Source organism: Humulus lupulus, chromosome 6 (assembly GCF_963169125.1).
Source record: "Humulus lupulus chromosome 6, drHumLupu1.1, whole genome shotgun sequence".
In the NCBI taxonomy this organism is placed as follows: domain Eukaryota; kingdom Viridiplantae; phylum Streptophyta; class Magnoliopsida; order Rosales; family Cannabaceae; genus Humulus; species Humulus lupulus.
This window is the reverse complement of record NC_084798.1, coordinates 34,449,744-34,468,428: the sequence shown is the minus strand read 5'-3', so window position 1 is coordinate 34,468,428 and position 18,685 is coordinate 34,449,744. Positions and strand designations below refer to the sequence as shown.

The 18,685-nt window shown below is 32.4% G+C and overlaps 2 protein-coding genes across 2 annotated transcripts; one reads left to right on the top strand and one right to left on the bottom strand.

The window, feature by feature from the left end:
* Positions 1 to 1,815: 1,815 nt before the first annotated feature.
* On the bottom strand, positions 1,816 to 7,150 carry LOC133782036 (uncharacterized). The gene is made up of 5 exons (XM_062221182.1): positions 6,661 to 7,150; positions 4,902 to 5,026; positions 3,437 to 3,751; positions 3,173 to 3,342; positions 1,816 to 2,518 (listed from the first exon to the last, which is right to left on the bottom strand). Exons 1-5 carry the CDS (start codon positions 7,000 to 7,002, stop codon positions 2,115 to 2,117), a joined length of 1,356 nt encoding a protein of 451 aa, XP_062077166.1. The 5' UTR covers positions 7,003 to 7,150; the 3' UTR covers positions 1,816 to 2,114.
* An 8,109-nt stretch (positions 7,151 to 15,259) lies between these two features.
* Positions 15,260 to 16,506, top strand: LOC133784959 (uncharacterized). The gene is made up of 2 exons (XM_062224222.1): positions 15,260 to 15,750; positions 16,374 to 16,506. The coding sequence occupies exons 1-2, from the start codon at positions 15,260 to 15,262 to the stop codon at positions 16,504 to 16,506; spliced, it is 624 nt and encodes a 207-aa protein (XP_062080206.1).
* The last annotated feature ends 2,179 nt before the right edge of the window (positions 16,507 to 18,685 follow it).

The window sequence follows — 18,685 nt, the reverse complement described above, 5'->3', positions numbered from 1 at the left end:
AACCGATCCAATTACAAAATATTGGATATCCAATTATAATTGGATTTGAACAATTAGATTTTAATTGGATTTGATCGATTATTGGATGACGCTGTAAAAATCCAATTAAAATCTGATCCAATCTAATCACATAAAATATATATTAATAAAATATTTATATTTAATTTATATAAAAAAAATATATTTATATTACACTATTATTGGATGTCTACTTGTTTTCCTGCACCCTACTATACTTGATTAGAGAATTAAATCCTAAAAGAAACACATAACCTAATTGAACCTTTGTTTTTATGTGATTTTCTTTTATGATTTTTAGTTAATAATAAAAATCAGGTTTTAAATCGAAATTCAATTAAAAAAAACGAACCAATCCATTTACTAATTTGATTGGATTAGATTAGGAAGCTTAATTGGATTGGATTGGATAATAATTTTTAAAATCTAATTAATAATTGGATTTGATTGGATTAGATAAAAAATATAGGATTGGATTGGATGTCCATCCCTAACAATGTAAATTATCATATAAAAAATTTGAGTTATAACTTATCCAAGTGCTGGAAACAAGCCCACTCCCTTACGTAGAACATAAAATGACTCCCCTCCCGAATCTTTTTCTTATAATTTTATGTTTGATTGGGAGTAATGAAATAAAATAAAATAATTAATTAATTTTTATTTTATTATTTTGTTTGGCAGCCATCCAATTTCATTCTAATGAAATTACTTTTTCACTATTTTAGCTTAACAAATTTTTTTCTAGGAAAAATCATTCAATTATATAATAAACAAATAATACATTTTATTGCTGACTTGTTTTTTACTTGACACCTAATTAAATGTGAAATAAATGAAAAAATAAAGCACATAATCGAAGGGAATAATATTTGATGAAAACAATACATGAATTCATAAGTTTATGATGGTTAGGCCTTAACTAATAATATGCACCCGCGTCTTAATTTCTTATTAGATGAATTCAACTAACCAAAAAATCAGATGAACTTGTACCAACTGAATTTCGGGAGATTAGCAAGAAAAGATTAGAAAGAATAAATGTTTTGGAGTAAATGCGGTCTAAAGTGTAAAAAAAAATCAGTTGATCTCTATTCCTTTTATTTATAGTAAGGAATTAGGTTATCTATAGCTAAATCCCATCAAAACCAGGATTAGGAGTGACTGGATCTAGACTAAACCTAGCCTGTGACTCCATTGATAAGTCGACTAGACACACATGCTGGTGAGGAGACCAAGCAAGAATACATAAGCAGTGACCAAGCACACATATGCCGATGAGGAGACCAAGCTGACCATGTTACGTCTTTTCTCGCCACATCACTAAGTTGAAAATTGGGTGTAACATTATTTATTATTATTATTATCGAGAAAGAAATTAGTTGTTAATCAAAAGAGATCATTTACAACATACACACTCAATTAGCAAGGAACATCCTCCATCCAAATACATTCTTCTTCCAACCTTATACCAAAATTGAGCTTTACTCGTTATATTTGATTCCATTTCATTCTTTTTCTCGTTACAAAAGAAAAAAATTGTTGATTAAACTCTTTTTTTTTCAGTTAAAATATCAAAACATAAGAATTTAGTAATGTGGAATAATTAAAATTTACAGAACTATCAAAATAATATGAACCAACTGAAATAATGTCAGAATTACCATGCAATATAGTTGAATGTGCTAAGATAAATTGATTTGAAACCAACGGAAACTCTTGATAAGCAAGATTGCAAGGGATAATAAAAGAAGACCAAGAACAAAAACAAAATAAGAAGAAATGGATGAACAACAATAAACAAATGGAAGGGGATTAATTTTACCAATCAACTGAATACACTATCAGTATGTCAGAAAGTAAGTTTGAATGCGAAAAATTATGTTTCTATTGCATTCTGAGATTCTTCAATGGGTAACATGTAGGCCAATTTCCATTCCCTTCCCAAAATGAAAAACAGAAGAAAAAACTAATGCTTTCTTCAATAGTACAAAGACTAGAAATTTTAAAAATATAAATCTTAAAATAAATTGGATTTCAACTACATGGAGGACAATGGGAACATGTATACCATATTTTTCATGAATATTTACTCTTTATAGTAAGGTTGATCCGTCCTGATTAAATGAAATCTGAGAGAGCTTCAAACTGATAGCTTCAAACTCAGCACTATGCCTTTCTTCATTTGTCAACCACAGTGATAAGCACCCATCGATTATGTCTTTGTTGCAGTTCAAGGAGGAACCACCTTTCAAAGTTGGTATCCTTGCAAACTTTATAACTTTCGCTAGGTTTGAATCTGAAGGGTCTTCAGCACATTTCTCTAAAATGTCTCTGATGGCACTGTACCATATGGGCCGAGCTACTTTGAGAAAGTCATGCAGAACCAACACCGGAAGGTTCACGCTGCCTAGTTCAGATTCGCCATGTCCACCTCGTCCGTGATAGTCTGACCCTCCAATCTTCAGAAGACCATAAGTATCAGCTAGATCACTGTAGACTGTTGATCAAACAAGTAAACTAAGGAGTGAGTCCCCCTGGTAAAGTGAGTATCCCCCCTTCCCCCCAGAAAAAATAAATAATAAGAATTAAAAACCCCTACCTTGCTGAGAAAGTCAATCAAGAGTTCAAAGTTAATGAGGAAGAAACCATAAAATGCACATCGGTTGGGAAACTAAATAGATGGCAATACATGCTAAAGCAGTTTCATGCAATAATAATAAATTTACCGGAGTATATAGTGTGAAAACCAAATTTATCAAACTCTGATGAGCAAATATGCTGCCTTTCAAAAACAACTGTAAGTTTAAAAACTTAACACCCTGTTAGGATACATATCCTTAATTGATTACAATAATGTACTTTATATATAACTTCTTACTTTTAAACCAGAAATGTATCCTAATACATGGCAAGTGAGAACATTTTGAACCAATCAACGTTCCAATCTAATGTGTTCTGGTACTTCCCTTTCCTAAGAACATAAGAAAACAAACTCAACCACAAATAAACACTACCAGTCACTTTTATACAGTCGATGCAAGTAGAAGATACAGATAAAGATGTACATTCATTTACTGTATCACATTGTAGAAGGAGAGACATTATATGAAACAGTTTATTTCACTCAATGAGGAAAAGAAAATTGACTTGCCAGATAGCTTTCCGTCACTTCTGAAGACCTCTATCCCATGAAGGCCAGCTTCCTTTAACCTCCTAATAATGGCCACTGGATTTTTTAATGCCCAAGGGTGAGCTAACACTGCCACGCCTCCTGTATCACATATCAATTTCACTGCTTCCTCGGCAAGAGGCTCACTTCCCCTGAACCATTATATGTTACCGAGATTCTTCATAACTAATTCTAGAAAAGAAAAAACAATTATAAAATTGAAAATACTAAGCTTCAGAGCATTACGTAGAATAAGCAGGTCCACCATCAAAAAGATATCGGCTAAAAGCTTCTTTCAGATTCATCACATGACCTGCTTCAACCATAGCACGTGCCACATGCAACCTCCCAGGAGCAACTCCCTTGCCTGCAATTCTAGCAACCTGTTCCCATGTAAGAGATAACTTGAGCTTGTTCAATTTTGCAATCATATTCTTCGCACGAAGATACCGACCGTCCCTTATATTAGCTAGAAAATTCTCCAGCTTCTCACAACCTGTTGGTCCACAGCTACTGTAATATGCAAGGACATGTACTGGTTCATCCGATTCAGAGTCTCCTCTGTAAGCGTTGAAAGAACAATTGGATAGAGAAATAAAGAAAAAGGATAATTCAGCATGCCGAAAAATAGATTTATTTGTATGAAATCTTATTATAGTACCATGAAACAGGACAGGCCGCCATAGATGAAAAGAGAGAACAATATACCAAGAATCAGCTAACTTGAAACACTAAAGTAAAGCTTTTCACTACTATGTTTGGTAGGAAGGAGAGATGGGTGGAGGGAAGGAGATAAAGGGAGAGGTAGGTAGACTCCCTTGTTTGGCAAGAGCCTCCGATGGATGGAAACCTTCTCCCTCCAAACCTCCAAAATTCAATTTCTCCATTTTTGGAAAGATTCAAGAAAAAGACAATTAAATATGTAAATGTCATAATTATAGTATTTATGTTAAAAAAGTTAATATAGTAATTTTAACAATTTATTTCCTCTCCATCCTTCCAACTTCACTTTTATTACCAAACATAAAGAATAGCCACTATCCTCTCCATCCATCATATTCCTCACCCTTCCTAAGCTCTCCATCCATCTTACTCTCCCTCCTTTCTACCAAACATAGCCTTTAAAGGCACAGATAAAGATCCCTGAACAAACAGCCCCAAAAATAGCCTGCATCATTCCTAATGACCTTCATTTTTTTAACATTTTAATTGAAAATCGTACATTTGTCTGAAGTCACATTACCCAAACAGTTACAAGTACAGCACACTTGAAAGGGACCAAAACCTCAATCAAAGGTAACTTCCAAATAACTTACCACATAGAAGTCCAAACATATTTTATGGATGACCCAAAAATAAATTAAAATCTGAAGTAACTTATACAGTCACATCTTTAAAGCCATCTTACAAAAACAAACATTCCAAGCTTTCAGCACTACTCATGCTTTTTTCTTTATAACCCAATTTGCTTGGCAAGCTCAGGATGAAACTGAAGGCATAGTCCAGTTGATCCTTATATTGTTTGGAATACTAGGAGTTCATATGTATTTTTCAGGTAGAAGACACTAGGAATAGAGGCCAAAGCAAAGTGGACATAAACCCATATGCTTGACCACTTAGCTAAACCCTCAAGGTTCCTTGTTATTCTTACACATCACACATATTGAAAAGAAAAAAAATAGAAAACCTTTTTTAAAATTTAATAAGTTACCTTGGGGAGAAAATTGTGCTAACTTCAACACCTGGGATTATCTTCATCCCAAATCTACGAGCCGCATCTAGAGCCTCACTAATGCCAGACATTGTATCATGATCTGTCAGAGCAAGAACTTTCACCTGTTATGAGCACATTACTAATTAAATTTCATAATCTATTTAGATCTCTAGGGTAAGTTGCTGTTGCAGCCAAAGAGTTTTCTAGATACTTTGTGAGGTTATGTTTTGAAATTAATCACAGTCAAAAGCTCCCATGAAGCCAAACCAAAGGCAAACTAATAGAGAAGAGATACTAAACAATTAGGAGGAGTTTGAGAGAAATGATTTCTATATTCAAATAGCTTCATCAAAGGTTATAGTGTTCAATGAAAATTTAATAACAATGCATACTCAACTAGAAATTCAAAACATTCCTCAGATCTTATTATATCTTCATTTCTAACCCATACTAAGTCCTAACTTTTTCTTTCTATTAGAAGCAAACAATTAATGAAAATTCTGAAAAAGTGAACAGCCTTAGAACAAGTCCTAGAAAAAGGTACAGTAAAAAAAAAAGTCATTCTAGCTTCTAAACACTGTATCTGTGTTTGCTTTAGCGCTTCTTTTTGGAAAGAGATACGGAAAACTTTGGAACTGTGGAACATCTTAATGCTGGAATGTACTTAATTACAAATACCAGAAAAATCAAATGAAGAAAATAATGTCCAATGCATAGTCAAATGGCAAAAAAAGTATTGGTACAAGCACATTGATACTTTCCATAACTAGCAACTACATGAAAAATACAGTGGTCTGAGGTCAAAAAAATGAACAAAAAAGGTAGAAATTTTACTTTTTTAACTTTCAAAGGCAGAGCTAGACTGTTTAGACAGATCTGTGGAATTAGATTCATGACAAATAATTATCATATCATAACAGTCAGATATATAGTCGTTTCTCAGAAGTACCCCTTACACATTAACTTGAAAGTTTAACATATTGAAAGCCTATACCGGTAGTTAAGTAAGACCAAGTAAGGAAAACACTTGAAGATACTAAGCAAACTGGCATAAAATATAAAAATTACAACGGTTACTAAAATTAGTAACTGAATTTCAAAGAAAGGAATGATTTTTCTATCATTCAACCTTCAAATGAACAAGAGTGCAGCAGCGGTTACTCGCATATGGGAAACAAATATGGGGAAATATCAAATAATTATTGCGTCCTGAAAATGGACAAAGATTTGAATTTGACAACCCCAATAGATGATACATATCCAGGAATAAGTTTAATCACAATGATTACCTTTTCTGTCTAAGCAAAAGGAATAGGCTAGTTTAAATCTAAAAGCTTTTAAGACAAGTATTCTTCATAGCATTTTTATATCATAGAGACTCATACTGATAATCGTATCATAATATTGTGAATTTTAAGGAAAATTTTCAAAAATACAACAAGGAAGCCGTAGAAACACAAGTCTACAACCACACAATAAATGTTTTTATCAAATACGTTATAAAAAGACTTCATTTTTATGGTTTTCAGCTAAAAGGAATAGAAATTGGACCAAGTAAGACTCAGCAACAGAGAAATAGTTCATCACTATACCATGAAACCCAAAGTAAAGGAGATCAGAAGTTCAGAACGAAGAAAACCCATAGAGACAAACGACACAAACTAAAGCTTCTCGTCCAAGAAAACCCCAAACCCCATTCCAGCTCTTCATCTAAAAAACCAAAAAAAAATAAATAAATAGACTAAGCAAAACTCACCCCATTTCCATGAGCCCTCTCAACGAGCTTGGAAGGCGATAAAAACCCATCACTGCATTTGGAATGAGAATGCAATTCGAAGACCAGCTTCTCCCCACCTCTGCCGAGACTCTTCTGAACCCCAAAATCGTCAACAAGGCAAGAAGCAGCAGTGGGAGAAGAAAACTGGTCCTGAGAAATCCACTCGCTCACCGACTTGAACGCCAGAGTCTGCTCAACGGTCATCTTCTTCTTGCCACCACCACGCTTCTTCTTCTTCCTCTTGTCTTTCGCCTTCTTCGAGCTCTCCTTACTGGCACCGCCGCTGTTGGAATTGGGCAGCGCGTGCAAATCACCCGCCATGGATTTGGAGAAAACAATGAAAAAGGAGCAAGAGTTTGATGTGGGTTTGAGGCTTTTAAGGTCGTCGTGAGGAGTGAATAAAATAGAATAGAATATGATAGATTAGAGATATAGGGACAGAGAGAGAAGAAGAAGAAGAAGAGAGAGAGCCTATGATAAACATTTTTCATATTTTTTTTTATTTAAATTTATTTTATTGGGTTATAAAAAGGGAAATCTTCCATTAAGATATAACAGGTGTCCTCAGCTACGGTTGGTACCTTTTCCTTAGTCAAACAAAAGTACTGCCTTGCCTACGCACCCTATCCAATATTTGCTTCTCTTTTTTTTTTTTTTTTAAGAAAATGTCTAAATATATTTTCATAAATAATAATAGATTAAAGTAGACTTTTTTTCTTTTCTTCTTTACAGTGTCATATAAATATATATATATATATATATTTTTTTTACAAAATGACTTTTATTTTAATAATTCTTTGTGAGATAATATTTTTAATAGGGTGTCAAGAGTGTACAAAATAGTATCAAGTATGTTGGAGAAATTGTTTAAAAATAATTATAGAAAAAAATTGCACCAAATAGCCTTTAAATAATACAGATGTTTTTTTTCAAACATCTATCTATATAAGAAGTGTTTAGAAAATTTTTTGTTTTAACGATTTTTTATTTTTTTAAAGTTAATTTTAACAAAATATTTTTATATTTAATTGAATATTTTTATATTTAACAATAGTTTCTAAATACTTAAACTTAAATAAAATAAATTAAAAAATTAAAATAAGATATTTTTGAGATATTTTGCAATGATAATTATTTAAAAATAATTAATAATTAAATAAATTAAAAATAAGATATTTTACAATGATAATTATTTTTAAATAATAAATAATTAAACAAATTAAAATATAATATTTTTTAGATGTTTTACAATGATAATTATTTTAAAATAATAAAATCATATGTTTTATAACTTAAATAAACTTTTAATTAAACTTAAACTCACTCATTAGAATAATATCATATTAAACATATAATATAATTTACTGTAAATTAGCACCAAATTATTATTTTTTTTTTAAAAACTTGAAAGAAACTTAAATTTAAAATATGTGTATAATATTTAATATTACATTAAACATATAATATATAATCTCTTGTTGCCACTCCAAATTCATAAACTAAAACAAACATAATATAACGCCCTACATCCTTAGAGCCGTTACTAAGTGAGTTTAAAATCGTGCTTTCAACTCGCTAATCGAGATTTTAAGTCAAACCGTGTAACTAAGCCATAATTAAAAAGGAAAACATTAGAGAAAGTAGTTTTTCATAGCAAATCATAAAAATTTACACTTGGGATCCCAAAACATAGTTTAGAAAATATTTACAACACAGAACTGTTCTGAGCCAACTAAACGACAACGTCTAAGTTCATTTACAAGCATCTCCCAAAATCCCCTAGCTGTGGCAGCCAGGCTAGCCGAACATGTACACGCCGCCTCACGCCTGCTGTACTCATGGTTGGTTGATCTTCTCCTTACCCTTACCTGCACCACAGAGCATCTGTGAGCCGAAGCCCAGCAAGAAAACCCATAACAGACAACATATGGAATACACAAGTCAAGCATGTAAACAGGCCACCAATGGCTAAACACATACGGCCTAGTCGTCCCAGGCGTTTACCAAGCCCTGGGTTCGCGGACCACGCTGTAAGGATATCCCAGGTATCCTTTTAGGGACTCGCCCTGGCAACTCGCACCCCACGTGCTCAACGCTGCTCCCGACCCCTTGCCGTCCTCGGCCTTGCACTCAACGTGCCTGACGTCGTTCCTGGCCCCACGCCGTTCCCGGTCTACACCGTTCCCGGCTCTTGCCGATCACACACATAATATCATACACGATATAATAACAAATACAGAATTCAAGCATAAACAGATAAAGAGCTACGCTCTGCAATTCTAGCATATAGGGCTCGGCCCTGCATATCATTTCCATTCAGCACATTGGGCTCAGCCCTGCACACAAGCTCTATGGAAACAGGGGTTTTCTTACCTGAGTTCCAAGCTTCCTGAGCACCGATGCCCCGAGCACAGTCCGCTAACGTGAGCCTTGTCGAAATCCTAGTCACAACATATAAAAATATTCGTCCATCAAATTATAACCCAATAAATAACTCCGAGCCACAATCCCTAACCTCTGGGACCTTGAATTCTATCAATCCGGATGATAAAATCCGTCCCAAGCCTTACCCCTTGAGTTCCCAAGCCTAAAATACCATTAAAACCCAATCTGACACTAAGGGTCGCGGCCCCACCCACAAGAGTCGCGGCTAGCCTCGAAACAGAGGCTAGCACCTCACTGACCCCCACACGGGCCGCGGCGCGCCCACCAGGCGCCGCGGCGCGCATGAATCTCTCGGCCTCCCATGGCCGCGCGCGCACGCGGGCCACAGCGCACCCCTCCTAGGGCCGCGGCGCTCAACACCGAACCCATATTTTCTCATCAGTTTTCTATCCTTTCTTCAAGCCAATTTCCACCAAAACCAAGCTGATAATCCTAGATAATAACACCATCATTCCAGCTCAATATCAACACTAAAACCCAACAGAAATCTGCTCCAAAAATACACCCAAAAACAGCCTAGTTCCTACCCACATGCAAAGCTTGGAAACACAGCTGAAACTTAAGCATAACCTCCATGAAAAAGCTTACCCCTTGCTGATTTTAACCTCTGAACTTGAACCTTAATCCTCAAGCCTTAAGCTTCTAAGTTATCACAGCTGAACCCCTTGCTTATGCTAGTTTACACCAAGAATTCCCTTTGAGTTTCTTCTTGATTTTTGTCTTAGAGAGTGAAAAAGAGAGAAAAGCAAAAGCTATCTTCAGTTCAAAGAGAGTGTGGGTCGGTTTCTCATGTTTCTAAACAGTTCCCCCTTTTTGTTTTATTTAACTTAAGTCTAAAGGGTTACCTCAAGGCTCGGGGTACCAAAACGTCCCCGAGGCAATAATGGTAAATTCCCCAAATATTCCCCCCTAGACATTTTATCCTCAAATATATCTCCAAATATTTATTTTCATGTCCCAATAACCCCATAACTTATTTACTACCCAAATTACCCCTCGACTCGCCCCGAGTTCGAACCTCAACCCTGTTGTGACTCTCTGGCTAACCGCTCCCCAGGACTGTCTTGGATCGTGCTGTACAGACATATCACACATATATAAACATACATCTCATTTATCACATTTATGCCCCTAATATCCAGATGGGGCCCACATGCACATTTAACTCAATCAACACATGCATCATAATCATATATACATATAAATTTACATATAAGCATATTAAACTACCTATTGCCCTCCAGACACACTAATCAAAGCCCTAAGCCTGATTAGCAAATTCGGGTCGTTACACATAAACTTAAACAAAATAAATAAATTATTTAATTAAAATACGATATTTATTTCAAAATTTATATAACATTAATATAAATTTAATAAAAATAATTAATAAATTCTATAAATAAAATTAAACAAACGTGCAAATATACACGTTTTTTGTATTTAGTATCTAATAAAAATGACAATTCATTTACATAATAATTATCAATAAAATTACTTATTATTTTATATAATTTGATAAATTTTAAAATAAGATCAACCCATATTATTTTTAATGCATTTTTTATGGTAAATAAAAATTGTATATCTTCACCAACTTTAGTAAAAAAAAAATTAGATTATAAGCAAATTAAATTCTTTTCAGGTTTAAAACATATTTATAAATCAATTAAAAAATAATAAGGTAGTAAATATAAATATATATTTTTATAATGATATGATTGTTCTCGTAGTTTTCCGACTAAAATAATAATTCTATGATTGATATGCAATTGATTCGACGTTAGCTTATCAGATCAAAATAATATTTCTCAAATGCAAATTGAATCTAAAATTTTATAGAATACTCACATTAGAAAAAATATATTTATATTCAATATTTTATTATTTTAATACTGTATTCTTTATAAAAAAAATATAATTATATTTTAAATTTAAAATATCAATTAAATAAGTTATGGGTATTTTAGTAATGTTCAAAAATATATTTTGTAAAATTGATGGAAATGTATAATTTTAAACTATTTAATATATACAATATATTAAAATAGTACTAATTAAACAACAAAATATTAAGGTGGCATTTGGTTGCTATGAGTAAATGGAATAGGATTAGAAATAGAAATGAAAAGGATAAGAAAGATGATTATTTTGTTTGTTTAAGTTTTGGAATGGAAAACAAGTAAACAAAGGAATGACTAATCTTTTGACAAATATATCCTTATTATTGAAATAAATATAATTTTTAGTTAATAAGACTTATTTTATTTTTAGAAAATAAATGTTAATTAAATAAATTATTATTTTTTAATTGAAAGAAACAATAATTTTCAAATCTTATTGCTGAGTTTTTATTTTTATTTGTTACTTTTTTTCTATTAAAACCTTACTTGTTACATTTTATTAATGGCTAAAAAAATATTTTAATAGAATAATGCAATGCATTTAAAAAAAAATGCAATGGTGGCAATTGGCAGCACAAAGTGCATCAATAAATAAGAAAAAGTAATGGTAAAAATGGTATAAAAAATATCCAAGTAACTGAATGACTTTTCCACTTAAATTTGAATGGAATTATAATTCTATAATTTTGTCAAAAAACCATTAAGATGGAAAGAGAATGAGAATTTCTAAGCAAAAAATAAAACCAAAGAAAGTAATGGGAATCAATTACATTCCATTACAATAAATTCTTGCCAACCAAACTTGCACTAAGATAGTTCTAAAACAAACAACACCACATACAATACTAAAATTATATATTCTCTCTTTTTTTAATGTCAACTTACAAAATAGATTTTCTTTAATAATTCCTTGCAACATATTCTCATCATGTAGGAAACACTTGAAACCTTTTTAGAAAGACTATATTGCGAAGAATTATCAAAAGAATGCTGCCAATTACAGTAAAACCTCACCATAAGGACCATGCTAATATTATTATTATGAAAATGTTATAAATTAACAAAAATATAGCTAAAAATATTTTAACTTGAACAAGTCAGTGTCTATATTAGTAAATATTTATGTACTTACAAATTCAAAGATTAAATAATAACTCCAAAAAAAATCATCTTAAACTTTAAGGTAATATTTTTTTTTCTTTTTTTTTTGTAATATTTAAATAATTATTACTGCGTGAAGGAAAGTTTCTTACCATACACTTAGAAAATTATAACTTATTATAATGTGGATTTTATTTTTATTTATAACTAGTTCAAGTTGAGAAAAATTTTATGACTATATGAGAGGTATTTCAATATAGAGTAATATTTTATAGATATTTCACTATACTTATAACAAAATATATTATTTTAGCTTTTGAAACAAATTGTTTTATAAAAGCATTTTAAATAAATTATTTGTTTAAGAAAAGCAATTTCTTAAAATAATTAATTTATTTTCAAAAGTGAAATAAATATTTTAAAAAATATATTTTATGTTTTAATTTAATAAAATATTTTTTAAGATTTTAAAATTGTTCTAAAATATTAAAAGAAACTTGAAGAAGTAGATGAAATTATTTTATTAAAATTATTTTGGACAAAAAAAATGAATTCAATGATGTAGTTTGTATTGTTTAGTAAAATATATTAGTGTCATTTAGTTACTAAAACAGTGTGTTCATTTCTATATTTTTATTAACTCCTTAATACTCTGACACATGATAAACCTTGATTCATTCAACTCATAAAAAATTAAGGGAAAAAAAACCATATAAATTGATTTTAAAATATAAAAATAGTTAATTAAATAAAATAATTAATTAATTTAATAACAAACAATGAAATAAACTGTAACCTCCGGTTCTTTAAAATCTTTCTCTATCACCTTCTCTTCTTCTTAGTCGGACACTAGTCTTTTAATCCTTATTGATGTTAATAGACTTGGGAGGGAGGAGTCTTTTAGTTTTTTTTTTTTTCTTGTTAAATTTTTTAGGAGTGGGTTTGGTTGCAAAACGAGCATCTTGAGAGAGTTGTAAATTAGATTATTATTATTAAAAATATATATGTGTTTCCCATTCTCCCTTCTTTTTCTTTTTTTTTTTGGTTCTTAGTTTGGGACTCTGCCCAAGGAAGAGAATGAGACTCTTCAAAATAAGGTACGACTTAAACTTCCTAATGCCTCAACGAGCACGAGGTTGAGGTGGCTTTGAAGGGAATACATGAGGGTGTTCGATTAAAATACTATTTTATGGGCACATATGTATAATGTATAATGTTATTATAAAGTGTGATATAAAATTAATTGACTAATTATATTATAAATATTATAGGGTATTAAAGTGTCATGGATTTAATGTGTAGAAAGAGGAAATTGAATTTTTTATTTTATAATGGGCAAAATTGGAAATCACTAATTATAAATTAGGGTTGTGGTCCCCTATATATATGTATCATTCTATTCTGTCTGTCATCTCATTAACAGAAAAGAAAATAGAGACTCTTCTCTCATAGAGATATATATTATATAGGAAGATCTAAACCCTCTATGCAATCTCCAACAATGGCATCAGGTTAGTGCTTCCGCTCTTGTGTTAATCTTCTTCTTTAATTTAGCAAATGATCTATAGAATTATGATTTAGGATTTCTCATATATGCATTTATAATGACATGATTTTGGATTATGTGTTGGAGATTATTGTTTGTTCATGTTATTTGAGTGTATTAGAAATTCTAACAAGTGGTACCAGAGTCACTTTTGCTGAATTTATTGAAGATCTGATGATTTTGTTCATAAGAAATTTGGGGATTTTATAAAATTAGGGTTTTGATTATAAAATAATATTACTCTCCCTGTAATTTTTTTTATTGCATTTATGTGCATATTGTTATGTTTCGGTATATGTAAATAGGCATATATAAATTGGTCGAATAATTTAATGGCTGTTCTGTTGAAAATTCTGATTATTCGTACATGGTTCAATTGATATTTAATGGCCTTAGACATTTAACATATGCAATCATTCAGTTTTGTTTTGGGTGATTGCAATATGCAATATATATGCAGTATATAAACCTGGGTATATAGTTTTTTTTTTTTTTTGTTCTACAAGCAGTCGTAATGATCTGATATATAAAGAATCAATTTGACTTTATATAAGCAGACGTAAACATCTGTATATAGCCTTGTTTTTTTTTTGTTTTTTTTTTGGCTTTATAGTTATATATGTTATTATGATTGTATAACCACGGTTTCAACTTTTGGCATCAGGCATACAGATATTTATATAAATATATATATATATATATATATATTTATGCAGTTAAAGTTCTTTTTGTTTTAGAATCTGAAAACAAAGGATCTGTTTGTTAAGTTTTATATTGATAACAACATATGTGTATATATATTTCTACTCAAGGTTACGTGTCATCTTTCTTATTAATATATTTTATATATGATATATGATATATATTCTCAGGTTATAGAAATTTATTGTTATGTTTTATGCATATATGAATATATGAATATTAAGTTTTGTTTTATTATTATTATTTATTTTTATTGAATATATAATAATTTCTATTAAAATAATAATAATAATACAGTAACAATTAAATTCAAGTTTTGGTGTTTGGAAAATTTCTTAAGAATGTCTAATATTTTGAATAGATTAATTGAAACAATATGTTGCCAAAGTGACCTTTTTTGTGTAAATTAATTTATTTAAAATATAAAGATGCTTGTGTGTTTGTAATTTATGCATATATTAACTGACCCAAAGGTAAGCGAATATTTCGTTGAATTTCATACACACATGTGGTAATAAATGTGTGACAATTATAAGGTATTTTGTGTGAGCAATATGTTAGTCCAAAGATTGACTTATTGTTTGACATAATTTATTGTCAATGTTTGATTGCTACAACAAGAGTATCGCTTACAGTTAATATTATTGTTCAAAGACTTAATATTAATGTTGTGCTTGGTATCTTGAGATGGGATTAACCAAATTTTGAATTTATTGTTTGATTATGCATATTGATGTGAGCTTGTTTTGTTTGTTTTGTTCTATATTTAGCTAGTTCATCTTCTGCTGTCTCAATATCTGCTAATATTAATTATATTCCTATGCTTAATGGGACCAATTTCAAGGATTGGAAAAGAAACTTACTTATAGTTCTGGGATGTATGGATTTAGACCATGCACTAAGGGATGAACAACCTGCACCTCTCACTAAGGAAAGCACCCGTGATGAGAAAACGGATTTTGAGAGGTGGGATCGTTCAAATCGCATGAGTTTAATGATTATGAAACACAGCATTCCAGAAGCATTTTGGGGCACAGAATCCGAAGGGATTAATAAGGCCAAGAATTTCCTTGAACAAATTGAGGAACGTTTTGCTAAAAACGATAAGGTTGAAATGACAACACTTCTAGGTTCTTTGATGACCATGAAGTATAAGGGTCAAGGAAATGTAAGGGAGTACATTATGGAAATGCATCATATTGTCTCAAGACTTAAGACACTTAAGATCGAGCTTTCTGATGATGTGCTTGTGCTTATGGTTTTGTTAACGCTTCCTGCACAGTTTAACCAATTTAAAATTAGTTATAACTGTCAAAAGGAGAAATGGACTCTCAATGAACTCATTTCTCACTGTGTGCAAGAGGAAGAAAGGTTAAAAAAAGGACAAAACTGAAAGTGCTCACTTGGCCACTGCCTCTAAGGATAAGGGCAAGAAAAGGAAATCTGAGAATGAAGCTGCTAAGGGTCCAGCCCAAAAGAAACAACAGAAGGATTCAGAAGGTTGTTACTTTTGCACCAAGCCTGGACATGTGAAGAAAGATTGTGCCAAGTATCACGCATGGCGTGCAAAGAAAGGGTTGCCTGAGCTTCCGAAAGCCAAGTGATGGTGAAAGACACATCTTCGTGGGTGATGGAAAATCGGTGGGAGTGGAAGCAATTGGGCATTTTAGGTTGTTGTTAGGAACTGGTTTTTATTTGGATTTGAAAGACACTTTTGTTGTACCGTCTTTTAGACGGAATTTAATTTCTGTTTCTTTGTTGGAAAAATTTGGATATTCTTGTTCTTTTGGAAACAATCAGTTTAATTTGTCTTTAAATTCAAATGTTATTGGAACTGGTTACTTGAATGCTTATGACAACCTTTATTTGCTAGAAACAATTGCATCCTATAATGAAACCTTGCATGTGGAATCACGTGGTACTAAACGCAAATTAAATAAGGACAATTCAACGTCATTATGGCATAAGCGCTTAGGTCATATCTCAAAAGGTAGAGTTGAGCGCCTTGTGTCTGATGGCATTTTAGAATCTCTTGACTTCACAGACTTTGATGTTTGTGTCGATTGTATCAAGGGAAAACAGACCAAACTAAGAGATTGGGTGCCAACAGATCTTCAGATGTCTTAGAATTGATTCATACAGATATTTGTGGGCCATTCCCTACAGCATCATGGAATGGTCAACAATATTTCATATCATTCATAGACGATTACTCACGTTATGGGTACCTATATCTCATTCATGAAAAGTCCCAGTCTCTGGATGTGTTCAAAGCTTATAAAGCTGAAGTTGAGAATCAACTCAACAAAAGGATTAAAAATGTAAGATCTGATCGTGGTGGTGAGTACTACGATAGATATGATGGCTCAGGCGAACAACGTCCAGGACCGTTTGCTAAATTCCTAGAGGAATGCGGTATTGTCCCACAGTACACCATGCCAGGATCACCTAGCATGAATGGTGTTGCTGAAAGACGCAATAGAACTCTTAAGGATATGGTAAGAAGTATGATTGCTCATTCTACCTTACCTGAGTCCCTCTGGGGAGAAGCATTAAAGACAGCAGCTTACATTCTGAATAGAGTACCAACTAAAGCAGTTGCAAAAACACATTATGAGCTTTGGACACGTCGAAAGCCTAGTCTAAAACACTTTCACATTTGGGGATGTCCAGCTGAGGCAAGGCCTTATAAGCCACATGAACAAAAATTGGACTCCAAAACAGTGAGCAACTACTTTATTGGTTATTCTGAGCGATCTAGGGGCTATAAGTTTTATGATCCCACAATTAAAAATAGTTTTGAGACGGGAATTGCAACATTTTTTTAGGATGTTGAGTTTGGGGGGAGAAATAAGGTTAGAGACATTGTTTTTGAGGAGGAATTGAGCTCAAACTCAGTTCCTACTATCTTTTTTGACAATGTTCAGGCTTCTACACCTGTCATTGTTCAAGAAATGAATCCAGAACCTCAATAAGACAATGTTGAACAACCCCCAAATCAAGATGAGGTAATTGTTCCAGAAGAACAAACTCAACAACCTCAAGAACCAGAGCCATTAAGAAGGTCCACAAGAGAAAGAAGAAATGCCATTTCAAATGATTATGTTGTATTTCTTCAAGAACATGAGGATGACAATGGAATGATGGAAGATGATCCAATCAATTTTCATCAGGCCATTAAAAGTTCTAACTCTCAAAAGTGGATTGATGCCATGAAAGAAGAGTATAAGTCTATGCAAGACAATAAAGTTTGGGAACTTGTCCCATTACGAGACGGTGCAAAACCAATTGGTTGTAAATGGATATTTAAAACCAAGAGGGATGCAAATGGTAATGTGGAGAGGTATAAAGCGCGTCTTGTAGCTAAAGGCTATACTCAGAAAGAAGGCATTGATTATACAGAGACTTTCTCTCCAGTTTCATCGAAAGACTCTTTTAGAATAATAATGGCACTTGTTGCTCACCTTGATCTTGAGCTACATCAAATGGATGTTAAAACCGCATTTCTCAATGGAGACATTGACGAGACAATTTATATGGTGCAACCAGAAAACTTTGTGTCGGGAGACCCAAAGAATATGGTTTGCAAATTAACAAAATCCATCTATGGACTCAAGCAAGCTTCTCGTCAATGGTATCACAAATTTCACCAAGTAATTATCTCATTCGGTTTTGAGATGAATGTTGTTGATGATTGTGTATATCACAAGTTCAGTGGGAGTAAGTATATATTCCTAGTTCTATATGTCGATGACATATTGCTTGCCACTAATGATATAGGCTTATTGCACGAAACCAAGAGATTTCTATCTAAGCATTTTGAGATGAAAGATCTTGGGGACGCCTCTTTTGTATTAGGAATTCAGATACATCGAGATCGTTCTCGAGGTATTCTTGGATTATCACAAAAGAGCTATATCGATAAAGTACTCAAAAGATTTGGCATGCAAGATTGTAGACAAATTCAGTCTCAGTCAGTGCCCTAAAAGTAACCTTGAAATTCAAGAAATGCAAAAGATTCCCTATGCATCAGCTGTTGGGAGTCTGATGTATGCTCAAGTTTGTACGCGTCCGGATATTGCCTATATTGTTGGAATGTTAGGCAGATATTTAAGCAACCCTGGTATGGACCATTGGATAGCAGCCAAGAGGGTTATGAGATATCTTCAGAGAACAAAAGGTTACATGCTCACATATAAGAAACCAGATCGTTTGGAGGTCGTAGGGTATTCTGATTCTGATTTCGCTGGGTGCCAAGATAGCAGAAAGTCTACATCAAGCTATATTTACATGTTAGCTGGAGGAG